This window comes from Macrobrachium rosenbergii, chromosome 41 (genome assembly GCF_040412425.1).
Source record: "Macrobrachium rosenbergii isolate ZJJX-2024 chromosome 41, ASM4041242v1, whole genome shotgun sequence".
NCBI lineage: Eukaryota > Metazoa > Arthropoda > Malacostraca > Decapoda > Palaemonidae > Macrobrachium > Macrobrachium rosenbergii.
In genome coordinates, this window is record NC_089781.1 from 43,411,814 (window position 1) to 43,437,436 (window position 25,623).

At 47.2% G+C, this 25,623-nt stretch overlaps 1 protein-coding gene across 2 annotated transcripts in view; it reads left to right on the forward strand.

Moving 5' to 3' along the window:
• The window catches only part of Ptp69D (Protein tyrosine phosphatase 69D), a 752,166-nt gene that overhangs the window by 90,482 nt on the left and 636,061 nt on the right, over positions 1-25,623 (forward strand). For both annotated transcript variants that reach the window (XR_010849719.1, XM_067084316.1), the window contains exon 3: positions 21,379-21,499. Coding sequence is in view for 1 of the 2 variants with exons in the window: in XM_067084316.1 (XP_066940417.1) it covers positions 21,379-21,499 (121 nt within the window). In the remaining variant the exon portion in view is untranslated. The remainder of the gene's footprint in view (positions 1-21,378; positions 21,500-25,623) is intronic.

The window sequence follows — 25,623 nt, forward strand, 5'->3', positions numbered from 1 at the left end:
GCCACCCCGGCAATGGCAAGTCGTCATCGGTCACCTGTCATCACTGGAGAAGCTGGTACCTCACATGGGTGTCTGCACCTGCGGGTCTCTACAATGGCAGGCAGCACAGCTGCTCCTGTCACGACAGGAGCAGCCAGCCTGGCAATGGCAAGTCGTCATTGGTCACCTGTCGTCGCTGGAGAAGCTGGTACCTCATGGGCGTCTGCACCTGCGGTCTCTACAATGGAGACTAAAGGAGAATTGGTCCCAGTCCCGAGAACCCCAGTCCTTTCTCATCCCTCTTTCCGAGGAGGTGAGAGAGGACCTTCGCTGGTGGATGGACGACAGGAAGCTTTTGATAGGAGTATCCCTGCATACTCCCCCTCTGGACATGCTGCTGTTCTTAGACGCATTGACTGAGGGATGGGGCGCACACCTGGAGGAGTTGCTGACTTTGGGAATGTGGCACCGAGACGACAAGCACTGTCACATCAACATCCTGGAACTCAAGGCAGCCTTCCTGGCTCTCCAAGAGTTTTGAGATCGAGTGATGGGACACTCCATGGTACTGATGAGTGACAATACCACAGTAGTGGCATACGTCAACAAGCAGTGGGGTCTAGTATCCCTCCCACCCCACCAGTTGATGATGCAGGTGCACAAGTGGGCCATGGCTCACTCAGTAGAGCTGTCAGCCAAGTACATTCCAGGCAAGAGGAATGTCATGGCAGACAAGCTCAGCCGCCAGAATCAGGTGATCAGAACCGAATGGTTCCTTCACTCGGAAGCCACAGAAAGGCTATTCAACCTGTGGGGGCGTCCAGTCATCAACCTGTTTGCCACCCGGCACAACAGGAAACTCCAAGACTTCTGCTCTTTCGTGCCAGACCCATGGGCCGCTGCGGAGGACGCGTTCCAGCACCCGTGGGACAACCTCGACGTTTACGCCTTTCCTCCGTTCTGTCTCATTCACCAAGTGATCAGCCAAGCGATGATCACTCCAAATCTCAGAATGATTCTGGTGGCACCCAAATGGCCGCAGGCCGTTTGGTATCCTGACCTGCTAGCTCTCCTTTCCAAGAGAGATCCCCCCCTGGCCCAACCTGCTGTGTCAACCCCACGTGGAGCAGTACCACCAGGCAGTGCAGTCCCTGCGTCTTCACGGCTGGAGGTTATCTACCATCTTGTGCGAGCAAGAGGCTTTTCGCGTCGTACAGCAACGGAGATGGCCGGGTACCTCAGAATCGTCTGAGGTACCCGGCCATCTCCATTGCTGCGGATACCAGGGAAAGTGGTCCATCTTCTGTGGTTGGTGTCGTGGACGGGGTATCTCTCCGGTCGGAGCTACTGTTCAGCAGGTCACAGACTTCCTCGTCTTCTTTCGCTGAGAGAAGCTTCTCTCCGTTTCAGCTGTAAAAGGCTACCACACCACACTCGGCCTAGTCTTGCAGCTGAAAGGAGTAGACATCTCTTCCTCCTTCGAGATTTCTCTACTGATGAGAAGCTTCGAAAGGTCTTGCCCACCCAGTGATCTCAGGCCCCCTGCTTTGGATGTGACTCTCGTTCTAAGGAGCCTGACTCATGCACCGTGCAAGCCTTTACGAGAGTCGTCAGACAGGGATCTGACCCTCAAGACCCTCTTCTTGCTGTCCCTGACATCAGCGAAGAGAGTTGGCGAACTACACGGACTTTCCTTCGATGTTAAACACTTGAGGGGATGGGGATCTGTTATGCTTGATTTCGTCCCGGATTTTGTGGCAAAGACTCAGAATCCTTCAGTCCCTGACACGCAGTTTGAGTCCTTCACGATCCCCTCCATAGAGGACTTTGTAGGTAATGAACCAGATGAGATGCTACTGTGTCCTGTTAGAGTGCTGTGGCGCTATCTGAAGAGGACTCGACGTCTCCGCCCTGAGTGTCAACGACTCTTCGTTAGTACTGGCTCGACCTAGAAAGAAGTGTCCAAGAACACAATCTTTCTGGCTTCGTAAGATGATAAGGAGAGCATATTCTGGTGCTGGAGAAGATGACACCGGTACGCCTCGTCCGAGAGCTCATGAAGTCTGCAGCATTGGTCCATCTCTCGCATTCTGGAAGAACATGTCGGTTCTGCAGGTGCTGAAGGCAGGTGTGTGGTCCCAACAGACCACCTTCACCTCCTTCTACCTCCGGGATTTTGCCCACAAGTCCTTGGACACTTTTTCCTTGGGTCCTGTGGTGGCTGCTCAACAAGTTGTGTAGCTTACCCAGCTCCTCTAACAGGACAGGTTGCGTCTCACCTAAGATGTACGGTTGTGATTGGGAGAATGAATGTGGAGTGACTGGCCTCTCTTCTTTCTCCCCATCCTGGCTGTCTTCCCACGGGCAGAGAGCAGATGTGCCATTACATGCTGGATCTGGCGGTCGACGCAGGTGAGCACTCAACAGGAGCTCCCGTTCTATTTTCTGTTCAGGTTTATAGAAGCAACCCCACTCCTTCCCCTTGCAAGGTGGGGGGAAGGAGACCATGACAATAAGACAAACCCAGTGCTTGTGATTGCCTTAATGTCATCCGAATCCAAGTTCATCCTAGCCTACTTTGCATGAACTGATGATTCCTCTTTCATTCCAAAGGACCCAGAAGTCTGACAATTGATCCCGCATTTCTTACAACCCGATCATTTTGTCAGAGACAGTTTTCCCTCCTCGCTCTATCGATCAGGAAGGGAAGACAAGGTGTGGTGAACTTGTCAGTTCATAGAGACGCACTCAGATTCCTCCCTCCAACCAGTAAGTCTTCCTAATGTAAAGGACCAATGGTTTGTATATCGTGTCGGAACAAATCACAATTTTTTAAAGTAAATTGTATTTTTCCTAACTATACAAACCCGAGGTCCTTTACATTACATTCCATGCCCATCTCATGCCACCTGTCAATCTGATACCTGGACCGAAAGGCAAATTGGAATGTTTACATCCGGGCAGGCTGTACCCCTCCTCCCGTACATTAGTTAACTGCCTAACCACCTTGTTCAGAAGTTCAACGGCCGTTTCCAGCCTACGCTGAAAGTAATTCCTAATGTAAAGGACCTCGGGTTTGTATAGTTAGGAAAAATACAATTTACTTTTAAAAATTGTGATGACGAGCCCACACAGCTGTCAAGAGTTAGCAGGGTCGGCAACTAGTCCGCACAGTTGTCTGTGAGTCTGCACGATGATCTGCAAGTTTGCCCGGTTGCTTGCTAGTCCACAGGGTCATCAGTGAGCCTGCATGGCCCACAGCCCCCTTTTTCTCTTCGAATAGAGAACGAAGTTCAAGATGGAGATGAACCAGACAGTCCGGTCATCCATTCTCCAGAGAGATTGGGTGGAGACCATGGATATGCAGGATACTTCCATCCATGTCCATGTCTGGACTTCAAAAAGTATCTCAGTCCATCTTAAGAGCCAGGATCTTCCTGTTCGGGGATCTAGGCTTCGGCCTCTATGGCAGAAGTTTTCTCTCAAGTCCTCACTCCTCCTACATATGATTTCATTTTCTGGCCATGAACATCAGTGTTTCCTGGATGACTGACTTCTTCAATTCCCTTTGAAGGAAAAATGCTCAAACTTTTTTAATACAAGACCAACTCAGACAGGGAAACACAGCCGGACACCGTTGTTTTTTCTCAAAGTCCTGGATTTAAGTTGGACCTGCAGTGGTGGCTGTCCAAACTGCCTTTCGGAAGGGAAGTTCCTTCATCCTCTTCAGACTAGACTTAGACTTCCAACGCCTTGATCTAGGTTGGGGAGCCTGCTTGGGGAACCAGGAAGTTTCCGGGACGTATTCCCGGAAGAACGGAGCCCTCACATCTATGTCAGAGCTGAAAGCGATTCGCTTAGGGTTTCCGTGCTTCTCGTCCCTACTTCACTCATAGGCTGTGGTAATCCATTGAGATTAGACCACAGTCCTAATGTTTATTGTGTTAGCAAGGATACTCTATCATTTTCTCTCCACCAAACAGCAAGAGAACTTCTACTGTGGACGATTAAAATCAAGTTCTCTGGTCTTTCAATTTATTCAGGCCAACTAATAAGTTCTGGTGGACGAACTGAGCCATCAGAAACTTGTTCCTACCACCGAGTGGACCTAGAATCCCCTGGTCTGGCGGGATCTGTGGAATCCAAGGGGCAGGCCTACTTCGGACCTGTTTGCCACCTCAAGAAACCTTCGTCTTCCTCTCTTTTGTTTTCAGCCCCAGACCCTCTAGCATGGGCAGCAGACTCCAAACTGCAAGTTCAGTCTAATTTGGACCTCTATGTCTTTCTGCCCTTCAGCATAGTCAAGGAAGTGCTTAACAAGTTTCAGGCTCATCGCAGTGTTACGATGACCCTTATAGCCCTGTTCTGACCCGTGAAATATAATTTCCAAACCTGCCACTGTTGTTGTTGGACTCTCCAAGACTCCTTCTCCAATCCGTGTCTGCTCAGTCAACCTCACTTCAAGAGATACCACCAAGGGTGGCTTGCTCTTTTTCGGATGGGCCTCAGACAGTCCGAGAGCTTGTCAGAACGAAGGGTTTTTTCTAGATGTGCTATAGGGACTATTGCAATGTAGACATCAATCTTCTAGTTCCGTCTACCAGAATAAGAGCGATTTTCCGTAGCTGGTGATAGCTGGTGACTCAGACTCTATGTCTCTCCTTTCGAGACGTCTATGACCCGAATTGCGGATTGCCCCTTGTATGTGAGGAGATCTAGAATCTCTAGTATTTCTCGATTAAAGGGTGTTTAGCTACCTTTAACTCAGTGTGTTTTTGTCAAGTCCTTTGACTGGTCCAAGCAAGGAAGGAAATCTGGTCTCCTGGAACCTGGACGCAGTGTGAAGTGACTGACAGGTCCCTCTTTTGATTTGCTGTGCTCTCTTCTCGGAAGAGATCTTACCTGGAAGGCTATCTTCCTGTTGACCTTGGCTTCTGCTACAGCATTTTAGTGAGATCCAAGCCATTGTTCTAGAGTCATCATTTTTCACAGGGAGACACAGTTTGCTCATTTATCCTTGGATTTTAGCCAAGAACAAGGACCTCTCCAAGACCTGGATCCGGACTTTCTCCCTCAAGAACTTAACAGACTTCCTTGGCCCTGAGGAAGAATAGAGAGCCCTCTGTCCAGTTGGAGTTTTCAGGTGTTACCTGAGCAGGACTGGAAGAGCAAAGGGCCATCCATAACCTATAGTGTTCTTGCAAGGACCCATTTCAACCTCTGACTAAGAATGCTTTGTTTTTCTCCTTAAATAAACTTTATATCCGAGACCTCTCTCAGATTCAGGATGGCATTTTGCCCACTTTAAGTGAAAGCTAAGAATGTCAGAGCAGCTTCTACGTCATTAGCTTGCGAGCACAGTATGCCCCTTACTTCCATTCTGCAGTCAACCTACTTGAAATGTAATCAACCTTCACTTCTCACTATTTTTAATGAAAGTTAAAAAAATGTTAAAATTTTGCAGTACCTTTCTACCATAGGATTTTCTCCTCCTATCTCTTCACCTTATAGATTGGCGCTCTGTTAAATGTGTATCGGCGCCAGTAAGCGGAAATCGGCACTGAAAATCACCAATATTTGTCGCTAGGCAATCACCACAAAACCAGATCACCGATAACTGAGCCCGCCAATAACAAGGGACTGCCTGTACTTACCAAGTACTAATTACAAAATCAAAGTCCACCCTTCTCCCCCCTGATGGACATAGGGCACAAACAGAATGAGGTCGTCTGCTAAGCCATTCCTAGTTCCTGTTAGTTAGCGGGACTGGTCACCTACGCAAACAATCTAAGTGCTACCACGAATTTTGAATTTAAGCTGCCACGCGAGTTAGAAACTATAGCTATGTAATGACTTGACAAGTATATATAAAACTATTTTGTTATAAAAATGTCATATTTTGTGGGAAGATATTCAAATCACTTGAATGGGCTATAAATGACTTATGGAAACTCCTATGGCAACACGAACACCTCAGTCCAGGATACAGGGGAGATTAGTGTGACAGATTTCATTGGGGTATGTACTGCATCTCCCCATTCTGGGACATCTTGTATATATTTGCTCATAAATATACCCAGGGATTGCTGTTGGTTTTAGTTCTTATCTTTTTCAATAGTATGTAAGCTGTAATTGTAATTTCATTATAATGACTTACCAAAACACTGTAAAAGCTTTTATCTCTTTAAAATCGACACGTCCGAGATATAAATTTTTCAAACTTTGTTTTGGAACGCTGATACAATTGGCGGGGATCAACCCCACGGATGCCGGTGGGGTAGCGTGGCAGGAGACATACCCATAAACCCAGGTCAGTTTCATTCTCGGCGTATTGGAACGCATCTCGCGCGTCCGTCTGCCTCAAACTTTTGGGTTCCTTTGTCTGCTTGCACTTGGTTGTGGCGTCTCTCCTTGGTGAAGTACTCAATTGCCTGTTTATTTATCTAGCTAGCCTAGCTCTGGGATTTAAATAGCTATGTCGGATTCAAGCTTCTCTGGGATCCAGAGTTTGCACAGGGAATTTGTGCTCCGCCAAACTAGTTAAACTTAAATACGATCGCCATTCTTTGTGTACAGCATGTAGGGGTCAAGAGTGTTCCCAGGAGAACACATGCAGTGAATGTATGGAATGGAGTCAGGGTTTTGGCAAACATACAGTTCCCATCAGATAAAGCTGGTTAGGGATAGGGATAGGAAAGCCTTTAAGCGTAAGGAAGCTAGGCTATCATCATTTTCGGTGGTGGCATTGGCGTCACCTCCTCTACCGGCTGTTCCTTCCTCCTCTCCTACTCCCTCCTCTACCGCTGCTCTTTCCCCTCTCATATTCCCCCTCTTCTTCACCAGCTTCCCAGTATGTTTTCCCTAAAGCCAAGCCCAGCCTCGAGGCTGATAAATCAGAATTCGTTCTTTTCAGAAATCAAATGGAAGCGCAAATGAACGGTTTCATGGAGTCGGTCTTAAGTTTAGTGCGTTCGCACCGTAGTCCGGGCTTTAGCGTCGGTGATGACGTCAGTGCTGGTGTTGGTGATAACAATGTGGTTGTTCGCGATCGCGTTTCAGGCGAGTCTGCTCGTTTTTCTGAGTCTTTTGAGCAAAGGCAACTGTCCCGCTTTCGCCTTCTGAGGCTAGAAGACAGTCCGGCGCTGGCGAAAAAGGTCAGAAATTATTGCCCACGAGCAGGCTCGTCCTCTAAGGCACAGGAAAGCCTTAGTCCTGGTGGCGAAGTAGTAAGCTTGACTCACCTTGAAGCGTCGGCCGAAAGCTTCAGGGAGACGTGAAAGTGATCCATCGACGCGTCGATCTTCTCGCCATCGCCGACATCGCAGGATGGTGTCCCCAGAAACTTCATCAAGGCGGTCGCAGTTGAAGCGGCACTACCTAAGGTTAAGCTCTTCAGGTGAGAGTAGCAGCAGTTCATCTTCAGTCTCTTCATATTCCAGCTCTTCAGATCCCCCCCCTCCTCGTCATCGCAGGTGGGATCAGACCTCTCGGCCCTTAAAGAGGCATTCTTCAGATAATTCCTGCCCTAGGGTTACTAAACTCTTCAAGAAAAGGACAACCAGCCCTATACCTGGTTGCTCAGCGTGGGGATCCGATCAAGAAGATACATTTCAGACGCTTCCTCCCAGGTCCCCTAGCGCAGTCAAGAGGCCTAGCCCTCTCCAGGAAGTTCCGCCGCAAGGGCCCGGCCCTCTTACTCCTCCTCCTGCACATGAAGTGTCTGTGCCTTTGGCTACATCCTCGCCCTCCCAGGAGTCTATTCTGTTGGAAGGGAAGATAGAAAAGGTAGTCCGCAAAGTCCTTGGTATTCCCGAGGATAGAGAAGTCGTCCCTCCTCAACTCCTGGACGGTCTGGGCACGGAACCGATTCTTTCTGGTGAAGAGGAAGGCCCAGGTGAATCGGGGCCTTCTTCACATTACGCTTCTCTACTCAGCTTTCTGCTGCAGTCGTACCCACAACATTTTCAGCCGACAGCCCCTCTTCTCCGACTTCTCCACGTTGCGTCTGGGAAAACAAGGTCCTGCCACTTCACTTCCCAAGTTGGTACTCTCCACCGCCTCCAAGAAAGCATTAAAAGAGGTAGAGGCGTGGTTGGAAGCTAAGAGGTCCTCGGGTAAGTCGTCGTTTGCGTACCCTCCTTCAAAGCTGTCGAAAAGGAGGCAAAATTATTACAGCACAGGAGCTTCTCCTTCACTGGGATCCGCAATTTCAGCACAGGGGGACTTCGGCTCCCTGGTGGACCCCTCAAGACGCATTTCATTGAGGCAGCCAAGACCTTTTTTTCTGCCCTAGATGTAGAACATTTTTCCAGGAACCTCTTCAAGCTCCTAGTGATTGTCAGCTTTATCGATTGGTCAATGGGAGCTGTTTTCAAACAGGTGGAGCAGGCTAATCTCGCAGAAGGCGTCTTGGAAAAAATCACGGGGTTCCTGTCCTGCACCGATATCGCTATCCATGATGCGGCAGGCGAAATTTCCTCCCTCTTCCCCATGGCCACTCTGAAGAAGAGGGAAACTTGGTGCTCGTTCTTGTCTAAGGCTGTGACTTCTTCGCAGAGAACGGCTTTGATGTTCGCACCCTTTGACAAGGAGGGCCTCTTCCCAGAAGCAGTAGTGAAAGACGTCCTGTCAACCATGGATAAGAGGGCGTCGTCACACATCCTGTCTTATGTCTTCCACCAGACCGAGGCCTGCTCCCGCTCCTTTGACCAAGATGGTATCTCCTCTTAACAGGCATCCGTTTCGTAACTCCAGGCCCAAACCTTACTCAAGGTCCTGCTACAACTCCAGGGGTCACAAGTTCTCCTCAAAGCCACAAGGTCGTCATACCAGTAAGTAGGATCCCTGTCCTCCATGCGCCGGTGGGGGCCAGGACTCAGCCTCTTTTGGGAGGAATGGAGAGACAGAGGTGCAGATCAGTGGGTGGTGCAAGTGCTCCAGCTAGGCTACCACCTGCCATTAAGCCCAACCTCCTCTTCTCTCCAATTCTCCCATTTCCTTGACAGCATACTCAAGAGGCTCAGTCAAGTTTTCGGCCCTAGAGACAGAAGTCCGGTCTCTCTTAGGGAAAACGGTCATCAAGTAGTGCAGGACGTGTCAACCCCAGGTTTCTACAACCGCCTGTTTGTAGTCCCCAAGTCATCAGGGGTTGGAGGCCAGTTCTCAACGTAAGAGCTCTCAATATGTACTTAGTGAAAACCAAGTTCTCCATGGAAACGAACCGCTCAGTTCTTCAGGCACTAGCTCTCGGGGGATTGGATGGTGACCCTCGACATGGAAGATGCCTACTTCCACATTCCAGTACATCAGGACTCCAGGAGGTATCTTCGCTTTGTTTTCAAGGGCAGAGTTTACCAGTTCCGGGCCCTCTGCTTCGACCTGTCGACAGCCCAGAAAGTGTTCACCAGGATTCTCGCCCGATAGGTCATTGGCTCCACCTGGAGGGAGTTCGGATCTCCTTGTACCTAGACGACTGGCTACTCCGTTCATCATCAAGGGACCGCTGCATGGAGGACCTTCACAGAACCCTAAGGTTAGCTCGGGACTTAGGGATTCTGATAAACACGGAAAAGTCGAGCTTAGTTCCTTCACAGAGGATTCTTTATTTGGGGATGACTCTGGACAGTCTAGCTTTTCGGGCTTTTCTGTCTCCCAAAAGGGTCTCCTCCTGCCTTCAGGCGGTGGAGAAGTTTCTTCTCCTGGACAGTTGCTCCGCCCGTCAGTGGATGGCTCTCCTGGGAACTCTGTCGTCAGCGGAGCAATTTGTAAGGTTAGGCCGTCTGCACATGAGACCCTTACAGTTTTTCCTCAGGGACTCTTGGGACAGAAGGACCCAAACGGACTCCACGGTCTTCAACATTCCCCACGACGTCAAGGGGCATCTTCTCTGGTGGAGGTCGCCGGAAAGGCTTTCGGAGGGTCTGGATCTCCTCCCAAGACAACCATCCCTGCAGATGTTTTCAGACGCGTCCAGTGTTGGGTGGGGAGCACATCTAGCCAACCTCAGGACGTCAGGAGTTTGGTCGGACGAACAGAAGAAGCTCCACATCAATGTCAAGGAACTGTTGGCCATTCACCTTGCTCTCCAGGAATTTTCGACCCAGGTCTCAGGCCAAGCAGTGGCTGTTCACGCCGACAACTCGACGGCTCTAGCCTACATCCGGAAACAGGGAGGTACCCATTCCTTCGCCCTGTTCAAAGCTGCGAGGGACCTTCTTCTGTGGGCGGACAGCAACAGGGTGGCCCTGTTCCCTCGGTTTGTGCAGGGAAAACTGAACATCCTGGCGGACCAACTCAGCCGTCGGAACCAGACTCTCCCTACGGATTGGACCCTGCACCCACAAGTGTGCCTAGATCTGTGGAATCTGTGGGGCACTCCCATAATAGATCTCTTCGCTACCTCCAAGAACCATCGTCTCCCAGTGTTCTGCTCACCAGTTCCAGACCCACTGACTCACTTGGTGGACGCCATGCTCCTAGACTGGACGAACCTGTTTGCCTATGCCTTCCCTCCTTCGGGCTCATCAGGCAAGTGATAAACAAAGTGAAATTCCATCAGCAGGTCGAGCTGATCCTCGTTGCCCGTTCTGGCCAAGGAAGGAGTGGTTCCCGGACCTGCTAGATCTCCTGATAGACTTCCCAGGCTTCTCCCTCAAAGGAAGTCGCTTCTCAGACAACCCCACCTAATGAAGTTCCACCAGGGATTGTCCACTCTCGCTCTGACAGGCTTCAGACTGTCAGGAAGCTCATCAGAGCGCGAGGTTTTTCAAGCAAGGCTGCAGAGGCTGTTGCGAGGTGCAGAAGGACTCCTCGAGCAAATTATACCAATCCAAGTGGACAGTCTTCAGGAACTGGTGTAGAAAAAATAGTATCTCCTCTTCTTCGACGTCTATAACTCAACTTGCCGATTTTTTCATTTACTTGAGGGATTCAAGAAAATTGATGCCATCAACCATCAAGGGCTACAGAGCTATGCTGTCCTCCGTCTTCTACCATAGGGGGTTAGACCTATCAAATAACCGAGACTTGTCAGACCTCCTCAAGTCCTTAGACACAGCTAAGGCCCCAAAACCTGCCCTTGCCTGGAATTTAGATGTAGTTTTGAGGTGGTTAATGTCTCCAAGGTACGAACCTTTAGAAGGTCTTTCTCTTAGAGACCTCACTAAGAAATCCCTTTTTCTGGTTACTTTAGCAATGGCAAAGAGGGTTAGTGAAATACAAGCCATTGACAAGGAAGTGGGTTTTTCACAAGGTAGTGCTGTTTGCTCGTTCACCTTGAATTTTCTAGCCAAGAACGAGTCTCCTTCCAACCCGTGGCCTCGGTCCTTTAACATTCAGAACCTCTCCAAGTGGCTGGCCCTCAAGAATTGGAGGCTTCTTTGTGCCCCATTAGAGCTATCAAAACTTACTTGGCCAGAACGGCCAGCATCAGAGGACGTTCCTCTAACCTGTGGTGTTCAGTGAAAGATCCAACCAGACCTTTATCCAAGAATGCCCTGGCTTTCTTCGTCAAGGAACTCATCTTAGAGGCACACAGGCACATCAACGAAGAGGACGCACGCCTAGTCAAGTCTCACATTCACGAAATGCGCTCAATAGCAACTTCAGTGGCCTTTCGTCATAATAAGTCACTTTCGCAGATCACACAGAGCACCTTCTGGAGGTCGAAATCACTGTTTGCGTCTCACTACCTTAGGGAGGTTGAAGTTGCGTATCAGGACCTGTTTGCGTTAGGTCCCGTGATCGGTAGCTGGCTTGGTTTTAGGGGAACACACTAGGGGTAGGTTCCTTATCTTTCCTTCCCCTGTGGTTTTATGGTTGCTGAGTTAATGGGAAGCTGGGGGTGCTCAGTTCACCTGGAGTACCCTCCATTCTAGTTGAGCTGCTGGGTATAGGGAAGGGGATATATTTAACTATTTTTAGGTTAGGCGGTGAGACCCGTTTTTTCAGTCTGGTTGCTTTCCAATTGCTCAGGGCAAGAGCAAAGGAAGTCACCCCTTGTCTCAGTCAGCGGTGTACTTCCCTGACTGCTTGGGTTGTTATGGAGCAGAGTGGCTAGCAGTGCTTGCGCCCAAGGCCTCTGCAGGTAGTGGAGCTTCAACCAGCAGCAGTACCTCCCTGCAAAAGCCCATCTACCAGGTAAGGTGACTCCTGCCCTTTTGTTGGTATGGATCCTTAAGATACCCATGGTTAGAGTTTGTTCTTTTTTTTTTTTTTTTTTTGTGTAACCTTTCAATAACTGGTACCTCATCCCCTGCCCTTCCACCTTAAATGTGGAATCAGCTTTTACAGTGTTTTGGTAAGTCATTATAATGAAAATGACATTTTTATGATAAAATGATGTTTCATTATACTTACCAAAACACTGTAACGCTAAAACCTCCTCCTCCCCCCAGGGGAGACGTTATCTCAGGTTTTCACTAATTGTGTATACCAAGAATGAAACTGACCTGGGTTTATGGGTATGTCTCCTGCCACGCTACCCCACCAGCATCCGGTGGGGTTGGGTCTCCGCCAATTGTATCAGCGTTCCAAACAAAGTTTGAAAATTTATATCTCGGACGTGTCGATTTTAAAGAGATAAAAGCTTTTACAGTGTTTTGGTAAGTATAATGAAACATCATTTTATCATAAAAATGTCATTTTTGCAAACTAAAGTACCAAGAAATATCAGGGAAAACTTGTATAACTCACTTAAGGGTACTGCATCTCCGCATCCCAGTACAGTGCCTCTACTTTTTCGCGGGGACAGGTTCCAGAACCCGCTGCAGAAATGCAAAATCCCCTCTAAAAATGCTCATAAGTGCTTATAACTGCCAAATACCCTGTACCCCTTAAACTAAAATGCTTATATCCTCCTATATTGCAGTACACTCCCTGAACACCTGAATTAGGCCTGGTCACTGACCAGCCCAAACTATATCCCCCATAATTTTACCCACAAAGTGGGTAATTAACTGTCACCGTTACCAACGCTACAGGAAAAAGCTTGTCAAATGAGTTACCTGAGGCACCATTGACAACGCTGCCTCAAATACCAGCCAACAGAGGCCAATATCCCCAATTGTTATTTGTTTGCTGTGCTGTGTGGGTGTGTCTCACATCAGGCAAACTTTTGGTTATTAAGCCCGACCCCCATTTAAAGAATTTGGACATCAGATTACAATTTTGGACTGTTTTCAACGCCTTTTCTCCTGGATTTATTCTTTATTGACTGGATTTTTACTTTATTGACTGGATTTGGAACTTCTCTCCTGGTTTTAACTTTGGATCAGTACTTTGGATTCGATTGGATAAGTCAAACAAGAAGACGTCGCCATCTGCTAGTGCCACTGCTTCCACTTCGTGCACATCTTCGACGAACGAGCCTTCGTGCACATCTTCGACGAACGAGCCTTCTACTGCTGGAGATCCTGCCACTCATCGGTCCTGCACGTCTTGCAAGCATAGGATGAGTACCCTCAAACACGATCGACGTTCTGTTTGTATTTTATGTAGGAAGGTTCAGTCTAGTATCAGTCAGAGATGTGGCAAGTATAGGTCTTGGTCAGTAGATCCAAGGGAGGATTATTTGAAACAGAAAATCCTTTGCCTCAAAGAGTAAGAATCAGTAGATAAGGAAGTGTTAGATTTAGAGTTATTCAAGTCAAGAAGTTACAAGACAGTTTATCATCCAGTATGTCTAGCCTATTTCTAGCCTAATGAGTAACTTAACAGGGAATAGAGATAGTGATAGTAGTAGCATAGTTTATTCTAATTGTTCTTTTTCAGCGCCATGCCTGTTCCAGAACCAGCCCTAACGGGTGCCGGGGGTCATGGAGAACCGCACGCCTCGAAGGTAGGTTCTGCTGGCCCCCGGTGTGGAGCAGGCAGTGTTGGCAGCAGATCCCCCCCCCCCCTTCCCACTCAAGGTGTAAGTTCTGAGGTTGATGTAGAGTTAGGTAATACAGACGAGTAGGGAAAATAGGTTAGGAAGAGTTCAGGAAGAGAAGTGGAAGGTGCAGTCTTCTTCAGGTTCGGGTTCGATTGGGGTTTCTAGTATGACGACTACGTCTTGGATCCATCTTCGGTTTTATTTCCTGCTTTGAGTTCTTTACAGCGGAAGGTTTCTAAGTTCGTGGTTCGTCGTTCGGATGGGGTTTTGGGTTTTTTGGGTTCTGTAGTGTTGGAGACTGCTCCTTCATCCTTGAAGGTTCCTTTTCCTTTTGCGGTGGATGAGTTTCGTTCGTCTTGCGTTGGTGGTAATTCTGGTGATGGGGTTTTCAATTTGGCTCAATATAATGCAGAATCGATGGGGTTGTCACGGGGTTATAGATTACTAGTTAGGCTATGTTTTCAATTTTGGGTTTTCCAATATTCACAATCATGTCTTGAAGAATTTTCCTGAGTTTGCTAGTGATGTCTGTCAACATTATCAAAGGGGAACAGAGTCGGTCAACTTTCTTTCTCAAAAAAAAAAAAAAAAAAAAAAAAAAAAAAAACTATGGCCTCTTCTGCTGCTTCTGAGTTTTCCTTTTTCCCTGATTTCTTCTAAGCCTTCTTCCAATGTCTTTACGCAATCTTCTTTATCAGGTCTCTCTTCGGAGTCTTCTCTCACTCATCCTATTTTCTTTGCCTTTAAGTCAGCAGAGCAAAGAATTTTCATTGGTGCAGTCCTGTAATGTTGGAGTTTTCAGCGGCTCCCTCTCTCTCTTCGGGGTTGAGGTAAGGTGTACAGCCAGCAGATTTAAATTAAATGTAAATTTGAGTCGATTTGACAGTCTTTGAATCGTGGGAGTGAGATGATGGCAGGCACATGAGCCGAGCTGCTAGATGTTGTCACATGTAATGTAACAAACACGAATTTTCGAACTACACTTCATTAACACAGGAATTGTACACTTCCTTTGCTGTAACTGTTTTCGAACAACACACGTAGCTAACTGTTCATGACTGACACATGCATAAATCCCTGGCAAAGCACTTCCTAACTCCTAAATATCAGTCTTCTGGCATCACAGCACAGCTGCTATTCTTCTCACGATGGGAAATTTCGCTGGCAGTTATTCTGCATCGCTAAATTAAGAAATTTTTTTGTGCTCTCGTCTTCTTTAGCACTTTACACGGGTCCTGTAGTTTTCTCAGGCTTCTGGTCTAGATGCTTCACAGGCGAAGGCGGTTGCGGAAGACTCCGCAACCCCGTATTTTCTTCCTTTACTGGGTTTAAAACGTAATGTGTCCACCGCGGTTCTTGCGGATGCTATGGCATTTGGCATGTCATCTGCGTCATCGTTGAGTGTATCAGTACTGATGGTGTCCTCAGCCTCTCCTTTTCACTAGAGTAGCTGGTAATTTTCCTTCCTCGGTCCCCATTGTTTCCGCAGCCCGTAGCTTGTCCTGAGAAACACCTTTGAGTACTGGACCAGTTGGTATGTTCACCTATCTAACGTTGGTGGTAGTTGCTCTGGTGGTTATTCCGAGTGTGGCTGCTTTCTTTTCTCTCCTTCTACTTCTTTCTCAACTTGTCCTGCAGTTTTTTCTGTTCCTCCTTCTAAGGTGTTCAGTGTGGGTTCGGCTTTGGTTGCGGGTCATCAGGGAGTTCTTCCTCCCTCTCCCTTAATCAGTGTGACTTCAGCTCCGGATACCCGTCCTGGTGCAGCATTGGTTTATCTGGTGTTGGGTGGATCGGGTGTTGCGGCCTCTCCACTCACAGGGGTGGGCGTTTGTCGCCCAGGTGTTACGTCATCATCGCTGGGTGGTGCGGAGTTTGCGCAGTCAAGTGCGACTGACTCGAGTTTTGTCATCAGCTTTAGTTGGTACAGGGTTTGCGTAACCGGTTTACGGTTGGCTCAGGTATGATGGGGTCAAGTATGTCAGGTGTTGGTCTCGCACATCCTGGTGTAGCGAGTTCAGGGTTATCGGGTGCAGCTCTTGCGGGTGGTCAGTGTGTCTCTTTTCCTGTCCCAGTTCAGTCTGACCAGTCTGACAGGGAATGCTCTTTTGAAGAAGAGGAGCCAGTACCAGAAATAGGTTTTTTCTCCAGCGAGTGAAAGTCAGTATAAGCGGATGGTGGACTTTATCCATTCTCTCTATTCACAGTCCAGGCTCTTGAGGAACCTACACAACCAAACTAAGCAATGTTTGAATCGTTGTATGCAACTAAACTAGTAGTCTCCCAAACATCAAGTAAACCAGTCTGGTTTGGCTGAGGGAGGCAGACTCTAGGTTATCTTCTTTTATTGGGTCAGGTAGACAGGATTCAACCTTGCTTCTTAATTGGAAGGGGTTCTGTAGGGTAGCGGGTATCCTTTTGCTGGTGTCAGAGTTCCTCTCAATGAACCCGTTGAGGCTCTTCTCTCTCGGGTTCCTTCGTTGAATCGTTTGGTAGCGGTTACATCTCGTGAGGCTTGTATTTTGGAGGACACCTTTTACAGCCAGTCTGAGGCCTTGTCCCACTCTTTGTGGATGTTGTCTGGATTAATGGGGGTTTTCTCAAACAAGCTGGATATACTCCCTCCGATCCTGTACTGTTTGACAACCTCATCACTTTGTTTTCAATGGGGTTGGCATACCAGGCTAATATTTTAGCTGGCTGTACAACATTCACTATCCAGACATACATAAGAGGGTTCTGTTGAGGGCACCTTTTGTCGTCGTCACAGCAGTAGTGTCACAGGAGGCTGAGATTCGTGTGGCTGCTCAGGGTTCAGGTGATGTGGCCAGTTTGATGAACTTTGTTGCTTCTAACTCATGTCTCCGGTGTCTGCAATTATGCATCGTTGAGGGTACATAATGTTGAAGTATCTAGCCCTTTGCTGATCCTTGCCTCCTCTTTGGAGGAGATAGTAAGGGCGAGGGACTTCTTATTGAATCTATGAAAGATACTAGGAATTCGTCTAATCTTTACCAAGAGTTGCCTGGTCCCAACACACTCTATAACCTTTCAGGGATGAGGATTCTTTCTCTTCCTTTGAGGTTTTTTTTTTTTCCCCCAACCCTGGAGAGGATCCAGTTGGTCCTTCAAGAAGTAGAGGTGTTCCTGTCCAACAGGGAACAGCTGGTACCAGTTTGGAGAAGCCTCTTAGGGAGAATGTCTTCTCTCTCTCTCACTTTTAATTCCAGGATCTTGTTTCCGGATGCATTTCTCTTCAGGTATGTCTCAGGAATCGCTGGGACTTCTGCAGCAAGAACGCAGTTGTAGTCTGGAGCAATTCTTGCCTGTCAGATCTTCTGTGGTGTTCAGAAGAAGTGCACATGACACCCGGAAGGTCTATCAACTCCTCTCTTCCCGACGTTATCTGCACTCAGATGCTTCAGATCAAGGTTGGAGAGCAACCTTGAAGGAAACCCAGGCTTGACCTCTGGAGGGATCTGGAACGAGAGGCGTCAATAATCTTTGGGAACTCAGGGCTGTAAAGGAAGCCCTCAGGTGTTTTTCAGTCCTAGTGCGCAACAGAGTAGTGGCTCTGTTTTGTGACAACATAACTCCATGTCGTATCTGAAGAACTCAGGGGGATCAAGATCAACAAAACTCAATACTATAACACACACATAGTCCTGAGAAGGTGCGAAGAACGGAAAGTGTCTCCTCTTCCCCAACTTGTATCGAGGAGTCTCAATGTACTGGCTGACTTGTTAAGTCACTCTCGTCAGGTATTGGGGGAAGAGTGGACTTTGGCTCAGGAAGTAGTATGTCAGGTTCTCTGGAAGTGGCCAGCATCTGTGAACTTTTTCGCTACGAGATTAAACCATCATCTTCCGGTTTATTGCTCACCAGTGGTGGACCCCATGTCGATAGGCACCATTGCGACTTCACAAAATTGGGATCACATGCAAGTTTTGCTTTCTGCCATTCGGTCTCATTCATCAGGTAATCAGGAAATTTGCGGGAGAGTGTCAAGACGTCTGTGACTCTAATAGCTCCTTGCTGGCCCTACACCCTTGGTTTCCGGAACTCCTAAGTTCCTTACGGAAGTTCCGATGTTCCTTCCCATGCAGAAGATCTCAGATAACCACTTTCTCATCATTATCATCCAAACTCTTGCGTGCTGAGCCTAGTTGCAGACAACTGCCAAGCGAGCAGCTAGACAGACCGGACTCTCTAAAGCTGTGTCTAGACAGCTTTCTTTGTTTCTTTGAGAAAATCAACCCATAAGCTTAACCAGGTCAGCTGGACAATGTATAGAAGTTGGTGTCATGAGGAAGAGCATTCCATCTCTAGACCTTCCATAGCCAAAATAGCTGACTTCCTTTTATTCCTTCGGAAAGTCAAGGTTCTTTCGTATTCGGCTATTGCTGGCTACCGCTCAACGTTTAGCAGTACACGTAGTTTCCATTGTCCCGAAAATTTCTAGTAGTAAGATCATCCATGATTTATTATTTTCCTTTAAGATTAAACGTCCTGTCTTGTCGACTCGGGCTCCTCCTTGGGATTTGTCGGAAGTTCTAATGTTAAAACAACTGATTAAGGAGGTGTTTTTTTCTTATGGCTTTTAACTACAGCTAGAAAGGTGGGCGAGCTTTAGACAGTTTCTAGGCTAGTTTCCCAAGTGGGAAATGATATGTATTTGTCTCTTCTGGAATTCGTGGTGAACTCAGAGTCAGAGGTCATCCCTCTGTCTTGTTCGTTTAGGGTTCTTTATTTGCAAGAGTTCATTACCGGCGATCTAGTGGAGATGTCCTTATGTCCAGTGCAAGCATTAAAATTTATTTATCTAAGGTTGAGAAAATCCGTCCACGTACACTTCTCGTCTCGCCGCGAAATCCTTGCCGTCCGCTGTCAAAGAATGCGATTAGTTACTTTCTCTTAGTTACTTTCGGAGGGAGATGGCTTCCCAGGCTTCTCAGGGTTCTTCTTTGTCGTCGTCAAGCTCTGTATTACCCCGAGTGCACAGTATTCAGACTTTCAGAGTATGGCTACTTCATCTTCCTTTCTAAGGAATTGTTCAGTGTCTTATATTCTGGAGGCGGCTACTTGGAAGTCCATCTCAATGTTTACTTCCTTTTACTTAAGAGACGTTCAATTCGCCTCATTGGAGGGTTATTCTCTTAGTCTGTGTGTAACAACTAACTCTATTATCTAGGCCACATTCATTTAGCTGAGCTGGTATTCTCTTAGTGTGGAGTTTCTTAGGTTAACCAGATAGAGGAATTCCTTTTAGTTTTTAGAATCTTAGGTAGCAGTAATAGTATAATCACATGAAATTGGGTTTAGCAGGTTTTTAAGTATCTTTGTCTTTGATAATTTCCCTAGTAGCCCAAGGGGGTTCTCTAGTAGGCTAGGTTCTTTCGTCGGCGCTGAGATACTTGTTCGCTCATCGATCTTCGGGCCTTATCCGGAGGATCAGCAGCTCGGCATATTGCTTCATTCCCCTCCATACATGAGAGGCTCTGAATAGCCACATGGGAGGTTCATCGTTTACTTAGCAGCTCCATACATGAGAGGCTCTGAATAGCCACATGGGAGGTTCATCGTACTCCTCCATACATGAGAGGCTCTGAATAGCCACATGGGAGGTTCATCGTACTCCTCCATGCATGAGAGGCTCTGAATAGCCACATGGGAGCTTCATCATACTCCTCCATACATGAGAGGTTCTGAAGAGCCATGTGGGAGGTCGACGGACCAAGACGGTACTGACCTGACTGACAATCAAAGTACTCTCCAGCATGTCTCTTCACCGAAAGCATTGATTGATATGGTGAGTGTATGACTAAACAGATATCCTATGTAGAGCAGATCAGTGAGCTACCATCCCTGCAGTTGTAAAAAGGGGGTGTGCCACAACCTAGATGGGTCTCCCTCCAGCATGTCTGTTCACCGAAAGCATTGATTGATATGGTGACATACATTTACACATAGTAGGTTGATAATGAGTTACCTGCTTATTCTCTGTTGACAGGTCGGGCTGAATTAGATTGATCCCACCTCCATTAAAATTTTGTTAATCGGGCTAATTCAGGTGTTCAGAGAGTGTATTGCAATATGAAGTTTTCATAATAAAACTAGTATTGTAATACTTACCTGAACACCTGAATGATTCCCACCCTCCTCCCCACTTCAGTTTTTAATAGTGAGTGACTCAGTTGGGGATGTCGGCCTCTGTTGGCTGGTATTTGCAGCAGCGTTGTCAATGGTACCTCAGGTAACTCATTTGACAAAATGTTTCCTGTAGCATTGGTAACGCTGACAGTTAATTACCCACTTTGTGGGTAAAATTATGGGGATATAGTTTGGGCTGGTCAGTGACTAGGGCTAATTCAGGAGTTTAGGTAAGCATTACAATATTAGTTTTATTATGAAAACTTCATTTTAACAGTTCACTGCCTAATTTAATACAAAAAAAGTGAATTAGTGATAATTTTAGAGATACAGTCCATAGAAAAATTCGCAAATTGGTGAAAGTTCCCGTGTAAATGTGAAAGATGTTCCACAAAAATCTGCGATAAAGTGAGGCACAAAAAAGAGAAGTGAGAAAAGTGGTGGTCCACTACATATCTTAAATATTTTACAATAAATATACATTATCCAGAAATTGTTTGTAATTTTAGTTCTTATCTGTTATATTATGTGAGCTATAATTGTAATTTGACAAAATACAGTAAAAAAATTATTAAAACATAAATAACATGCTAAAATTAGGATATTTTTATGAGTGTCGTAGAAAAGAGGTCCCACATAGGTTTGGAGTTATTCATTTTCAACTTCCCATAGAAGGTACAGAAAATTACTTTGAATTTTTTCATATACCATGTGCATTTGCACTGGCCTTTATTAAACACCAAGACTTGTAAGTCAAGCACAGACAGCTGTAATAACCTGTTTGACTTGTGCAAATGGATATTGTAAGTGTGTCCAAATGGATACAGTAAGTGTAACAGCCATCTTATGACAATATTTCACACACAATTTGTATTTCATGTATGGTAATACAATATGGTAACAACTGATAAAAAAGTTGGTGTATAAAAATACATGAATGGTGATTAAACCATGGTAGGCTGTGGTTAAACCCAAGTAGGCTACCTACCTACCAAATTTTGTATCATCAGTGTCATTTACAAGAGAAAGAAAAAGAAGGGTTGCCAAAGTGTAATTATGCAATATACTTTGTTACAAATATTGGGGGAAAGGTAGATAATTGTCTTGTATAACGTTTCCAGTTAATGTGGTATTAACAAGATATGAGAAGTAAGGGCACTGTGTTGCAGTGTTACACCTGTAGAGGTTTTTACTTGCATTTACCGGATTTTGCTATTATCTGACAGGGCCGATTAGCGAGAGATTACTGTATGCATTTTCTGTATATCCAGGCTGTCATTCAAGTTTTTGTAATAGAATTATACTTTATTATTACCACTTAGTGTTACAGTATGTATATTTACGTAATCTCATTAGGTTACCTTTCATTTTATTTTCAGAAAGCCAGCGAATTTCAATTGAAGGTGGGTCAAATGAACCACATGCTGGAACGAATGTCACAATTAATTGCAGAGGACGAGGTGATATGTTGCAGTGGAGTCATGGCCATCGTGAAATCATGTAAGTTAACATTTAAGTTCTAAGAAATGTTGAGGGTGATTCTAGAGTGCATTCCTGAGTATGCTTGGAAATGATGCTCATTACTCATTTTGGCAGCTCATCAATTCATGGTTTTTTTTTTTTTTTTTTTTTTATTCTAGATGCAAAGCCTTGAGCTTTTGACATCTGTTGCAAATTTTCACAGACTTGTCTTGCTTGTAGAGTAAAAGCCACCATCACTACATGATTAATTGATATACTGTACAGGTGATTGCTCATTCAGTTGAAAAGTTACTCTGCCCGGCTTCTTAATCTGATCTCATTCTAATCACTTACTCTCACAGTCATTTTCATTATAATGACTTACCAAAACACTGTAAAAGCTTTTATCTCTTTAAAATCGACATGTCCGAGATATAAATTTTCAAACTTTGTTTGGAACGCTGATACAATTGGCGGGAGACCCAACCCCACCGGATGCCAGTGGGGGTAGCGTGGCAGGAGACATACCCATAAACCCAGGTCAGTTTCATTCTCGGGCGTAATGGGAACGCATCTCGCGCGTCCGTCTACCTCAAACTGTTTGGGTTCCTTTGTCTACTTGCATTTAGTTGTGATGTCTCTCCTTGGTGAAGTACTCAATTGCCTGTTTATTTATCTAGCTAGCCTAGCTCTGGGAATTTGGTAGCTATGTCGGTTCAAGCTTCTCCGGATCCAGAGTTTGCGAGGGAATTTGTGCTCCGCCAAACTAGTTAAACTTAAATACGATCGCCATTCTTTGTGTACAGCATGTAGGGGTCAAGAGTGTTCCCAGGAGAACACATGCAGTGAATGTATGGAATGGAGTCAGGAGTTTTGGCAAACATACAGTTCCCATCAGATAAAGCTGGTTAGGGATAGGGATAGGAAAGCCTTTAAGCGTAAGGAAGCTAGGCTATCATCTTCTTCGGTGGTGGCATTGGCGTCACCTCCTCTACCGGCTGTTCCTTCCTCCTCTCCTACCCCCTCCTCTACCGCTGCTCTTTCCCCCTCTATTTCCCCCTCTTCTTCACCAGCTTCCCAGTATGTTTTCCCTAAAGCCAAGCCCAGCCTCGAGGCTGATAAATCAGAATTCGTTCTTTTCAGAAATCAAATGGAAGCGCAAATGAACGGTTTCATGGAGTCGGTCTTAAGTTTAGTGCGTTCGCACCGTAGTCCGGGCGTTAGCGTCAGTGATGACGTCAGTGCTGGTGTTGGTGATAACAATGTGGTTGTTCGCGATCGCGTTTCAGGCGAATCTGCTCGTTTTTCTGAATCTTTTGAGCAAAGGCAACTGTCCCGCTCGCCTTCTGAGGCTAGAAGACAGTCCGGCGCTGGCGAAAAGGTCAGAAATTATTGCCCACGAGCAGGCTCGTCCTCTAAGGCACAGGAAAGCCTTAGTCCTGGTGGCGGAAGTAGTAAGCTTGACTCACCTTCGAAAAAGCGTCGAAAAGCTTCAGGGAGCCGTGAAAGTGATCCATCGACGCGTCGATCTTCTCGCCATCGCCGACATCGCAGGATGGTGTCCCCAGAAGCTTCATCAAGGCGGTCGCAGTCGGGCGGCACTACCTAAGGTTAAGTTCTTCAGGTGAGAGTAGCAGCAGTTCATCTTCAGTCTCTTCATATTCCAGCTCTTCAGATCCCCCCCTCCTCGTCATCACAAGTGGGATCAGACCTCTCGGCCCTTAAAGAGGCATTCTTCGGATAATTCCTGCCCTAGGGTTACTAAACTCTTCAAGAAAAGGACAGCCAGTCCTATACCTGGTTGCTCAGCGTGGGGATCCGATCAAGAAGATACATTTCAGACGCTTCCTCCCAGGTCATCTAGTGCAGTCAAGAGGCCTAGCCCTCTCCAGGAAGTTCCACCGCAAGTGCCCGGCCCTCTTACTCCTCCTCCTACACACGAAGTGTCTGCGCCTTTGGCTACATCCTCGCCCTCCCAGGAGTCTATTCTGTTGGAAGGGAAGCTAGAAAAGGTAGTCCGCAAAGTCCTTGGTATTCCCGAGGATAAAGAAGTCGTTCCTCCTCAACTCCTGGAAGGTCTGGGCACGGAACCGATTCTTTCTGGTGAAGAGGAAGGCCCAGGTGAATCGGGGCCTTCTTCACATTACGCTTCTCTACTCAGCTTCCTGCTGCAGTCGTACCCGCAACATTTTCAGCCGACAGCCCCCTCTTCCCCGACTTCTACGTTGCGTCTGGGAAAACAAGGTCCTGCCACTTCACTTCCCAAGTTGGTACTCTCCACTGCCTCCAAGAAAGCATTAAAAGAGGTAGAGGCGTGGTTGGAAGCTAAGAGGTCCTCGGGTAAGTTGTTGTTTGCGCACCCTCCTTCAAAGCTGTCGAAAAGGAGGCAAAATTATTACAGCACAGGAGCTTCTCCTTCACTGGGATCCGCAATTTCAGCACAGGGGACTTCGGCTCCTTTGTGGACCCCTCAAGACACATTTCATTTGAGGCAGCCAAGACCTTTTTTCTGCCCTAGATGTAGAACATTTTTCCAGGAACCTCTTCAAGCTCCTAGAGATTGTCAGCTTTATCGATTGGTCAATGGGAGCTGTTTTCAAACAGGTGGAGCAGGCTAATCTCGCAGAAGACGTCTTGGAAAAAATCACGGGGTTCCTTTCCTGCACCGATATCGCTATCCATGATGCGGCAGGCGAAATTTCCTCCCTCTTCGCCATGGCCACTCTGAAGAAGAGGGAAACTTGGTGCTCGTTCTTGTCTAAGGCTGTGACTTCTTCGCAGAGAACGGCTTTGATGTTCGCACCCTTTGACAAGGAGGGCCTCTTCCCAGAAGCAGTAGTGAAAGACGTCCTGTCAGCCATGGATAAGAGGGCGTCGTCACACATCCTGTCTATGTCTTCCACCAGACCGAGGCCTGCTCCCGCTCCTTTGACCAAGATGGTATCTCCTCTTAACAGGCATCCGTTTCGTAACTCCAGGTCCAAACCTTACTCAAGGTCCCGCTACAACTCCAGGGGTCACAAGTTCTCCTCAAAGCCACAAGGTCGTCATACCAGTAAGTAGGATCCCTGTCCTCCATGCGCCGGTGGGGGCCAGACTCAGCCTATTTTGGGAGGAATGGAGAGACAGAGGTGCAGATCAGTGGGTGGTGCAAGTGCTCCAGCTAGGCTACCATCTGCCGCTCGCCCAACCTCCTCCTCTCTCCAATTCTCCCATTTCCTTGACAGCATACTCAAGAGGCTCAGTCAAGTTTTTGGCCCTAGAGACAGAAGTCCAGTCTCTCTTAGGAAAACGGTCATCAAGAGTGCAGGACGTGTCAACCCCAGGTTTCTACAACCGCCTGTTTGTAGTCCCCAAGTCATCAGGGGTTGGAGGCCAGTTCTCGTCTCTCAATCCTTAGTGAAAACCAAGTTCTCCATGGAAACGAACCGCTCAGTTCTTCAGGCACTAACTCGGGGATTGGATGGTGACCCTCGACATGGAAGATGCCTACTTCCACATTCCAGTACATCAGGACTCCAGGAGGTATCTTCGGTTTGTTTTCAAGGGCAGAGTTTACCAGTTCAGGGCCTCTGCTTCGGCCTGTCGACAGCCCCGAAGTGTTCACCAGGATTCTCGCCCGATGGGTCATTGGCTCCACCTGGAGGGAGTTCGGATCTCCTTGTACCTAGACGACTGGCTACTCCGTTCATCATCAAGGGACCGCTGCATGGAGGACCTTCACAGAACCCTAAGGTTAGCTCGGGACTTAGGGATTCTGATAAACACGGAAAAGTCGAGCTTAGTTCCTTCACAGAGGATTCTTTATTTGGGGATGACTCTGGACAGTCTAGCTTTTCGGGCTTTTCTGTCTCCCAAAAGGGTCTCCTCCTGCCTTCAGACGGTGGAGAAGTTTCTTCTCCTGGACAGTTGCTCCTCCCGTCAGTGGATGGCTCTCCTGGGAACTCTGTCGTTAGCGGAGCAATTTGTAAGGTTAGGCCGTCTGCACATGAGACCCTTACAGTTTTTCCTCAGGGACTCTTGGGACAGAAGGACCCAAACGGACTCCACGGTCTTCAACATTCCCCCCGACGTCAAGGGGCATCTTTTCTGGTGGAGGTCACCGAAAGGCTTTCGGAGGGTCTGGATCTCCTCCCAAGACAACCATCCCTGCAGATGTTCTC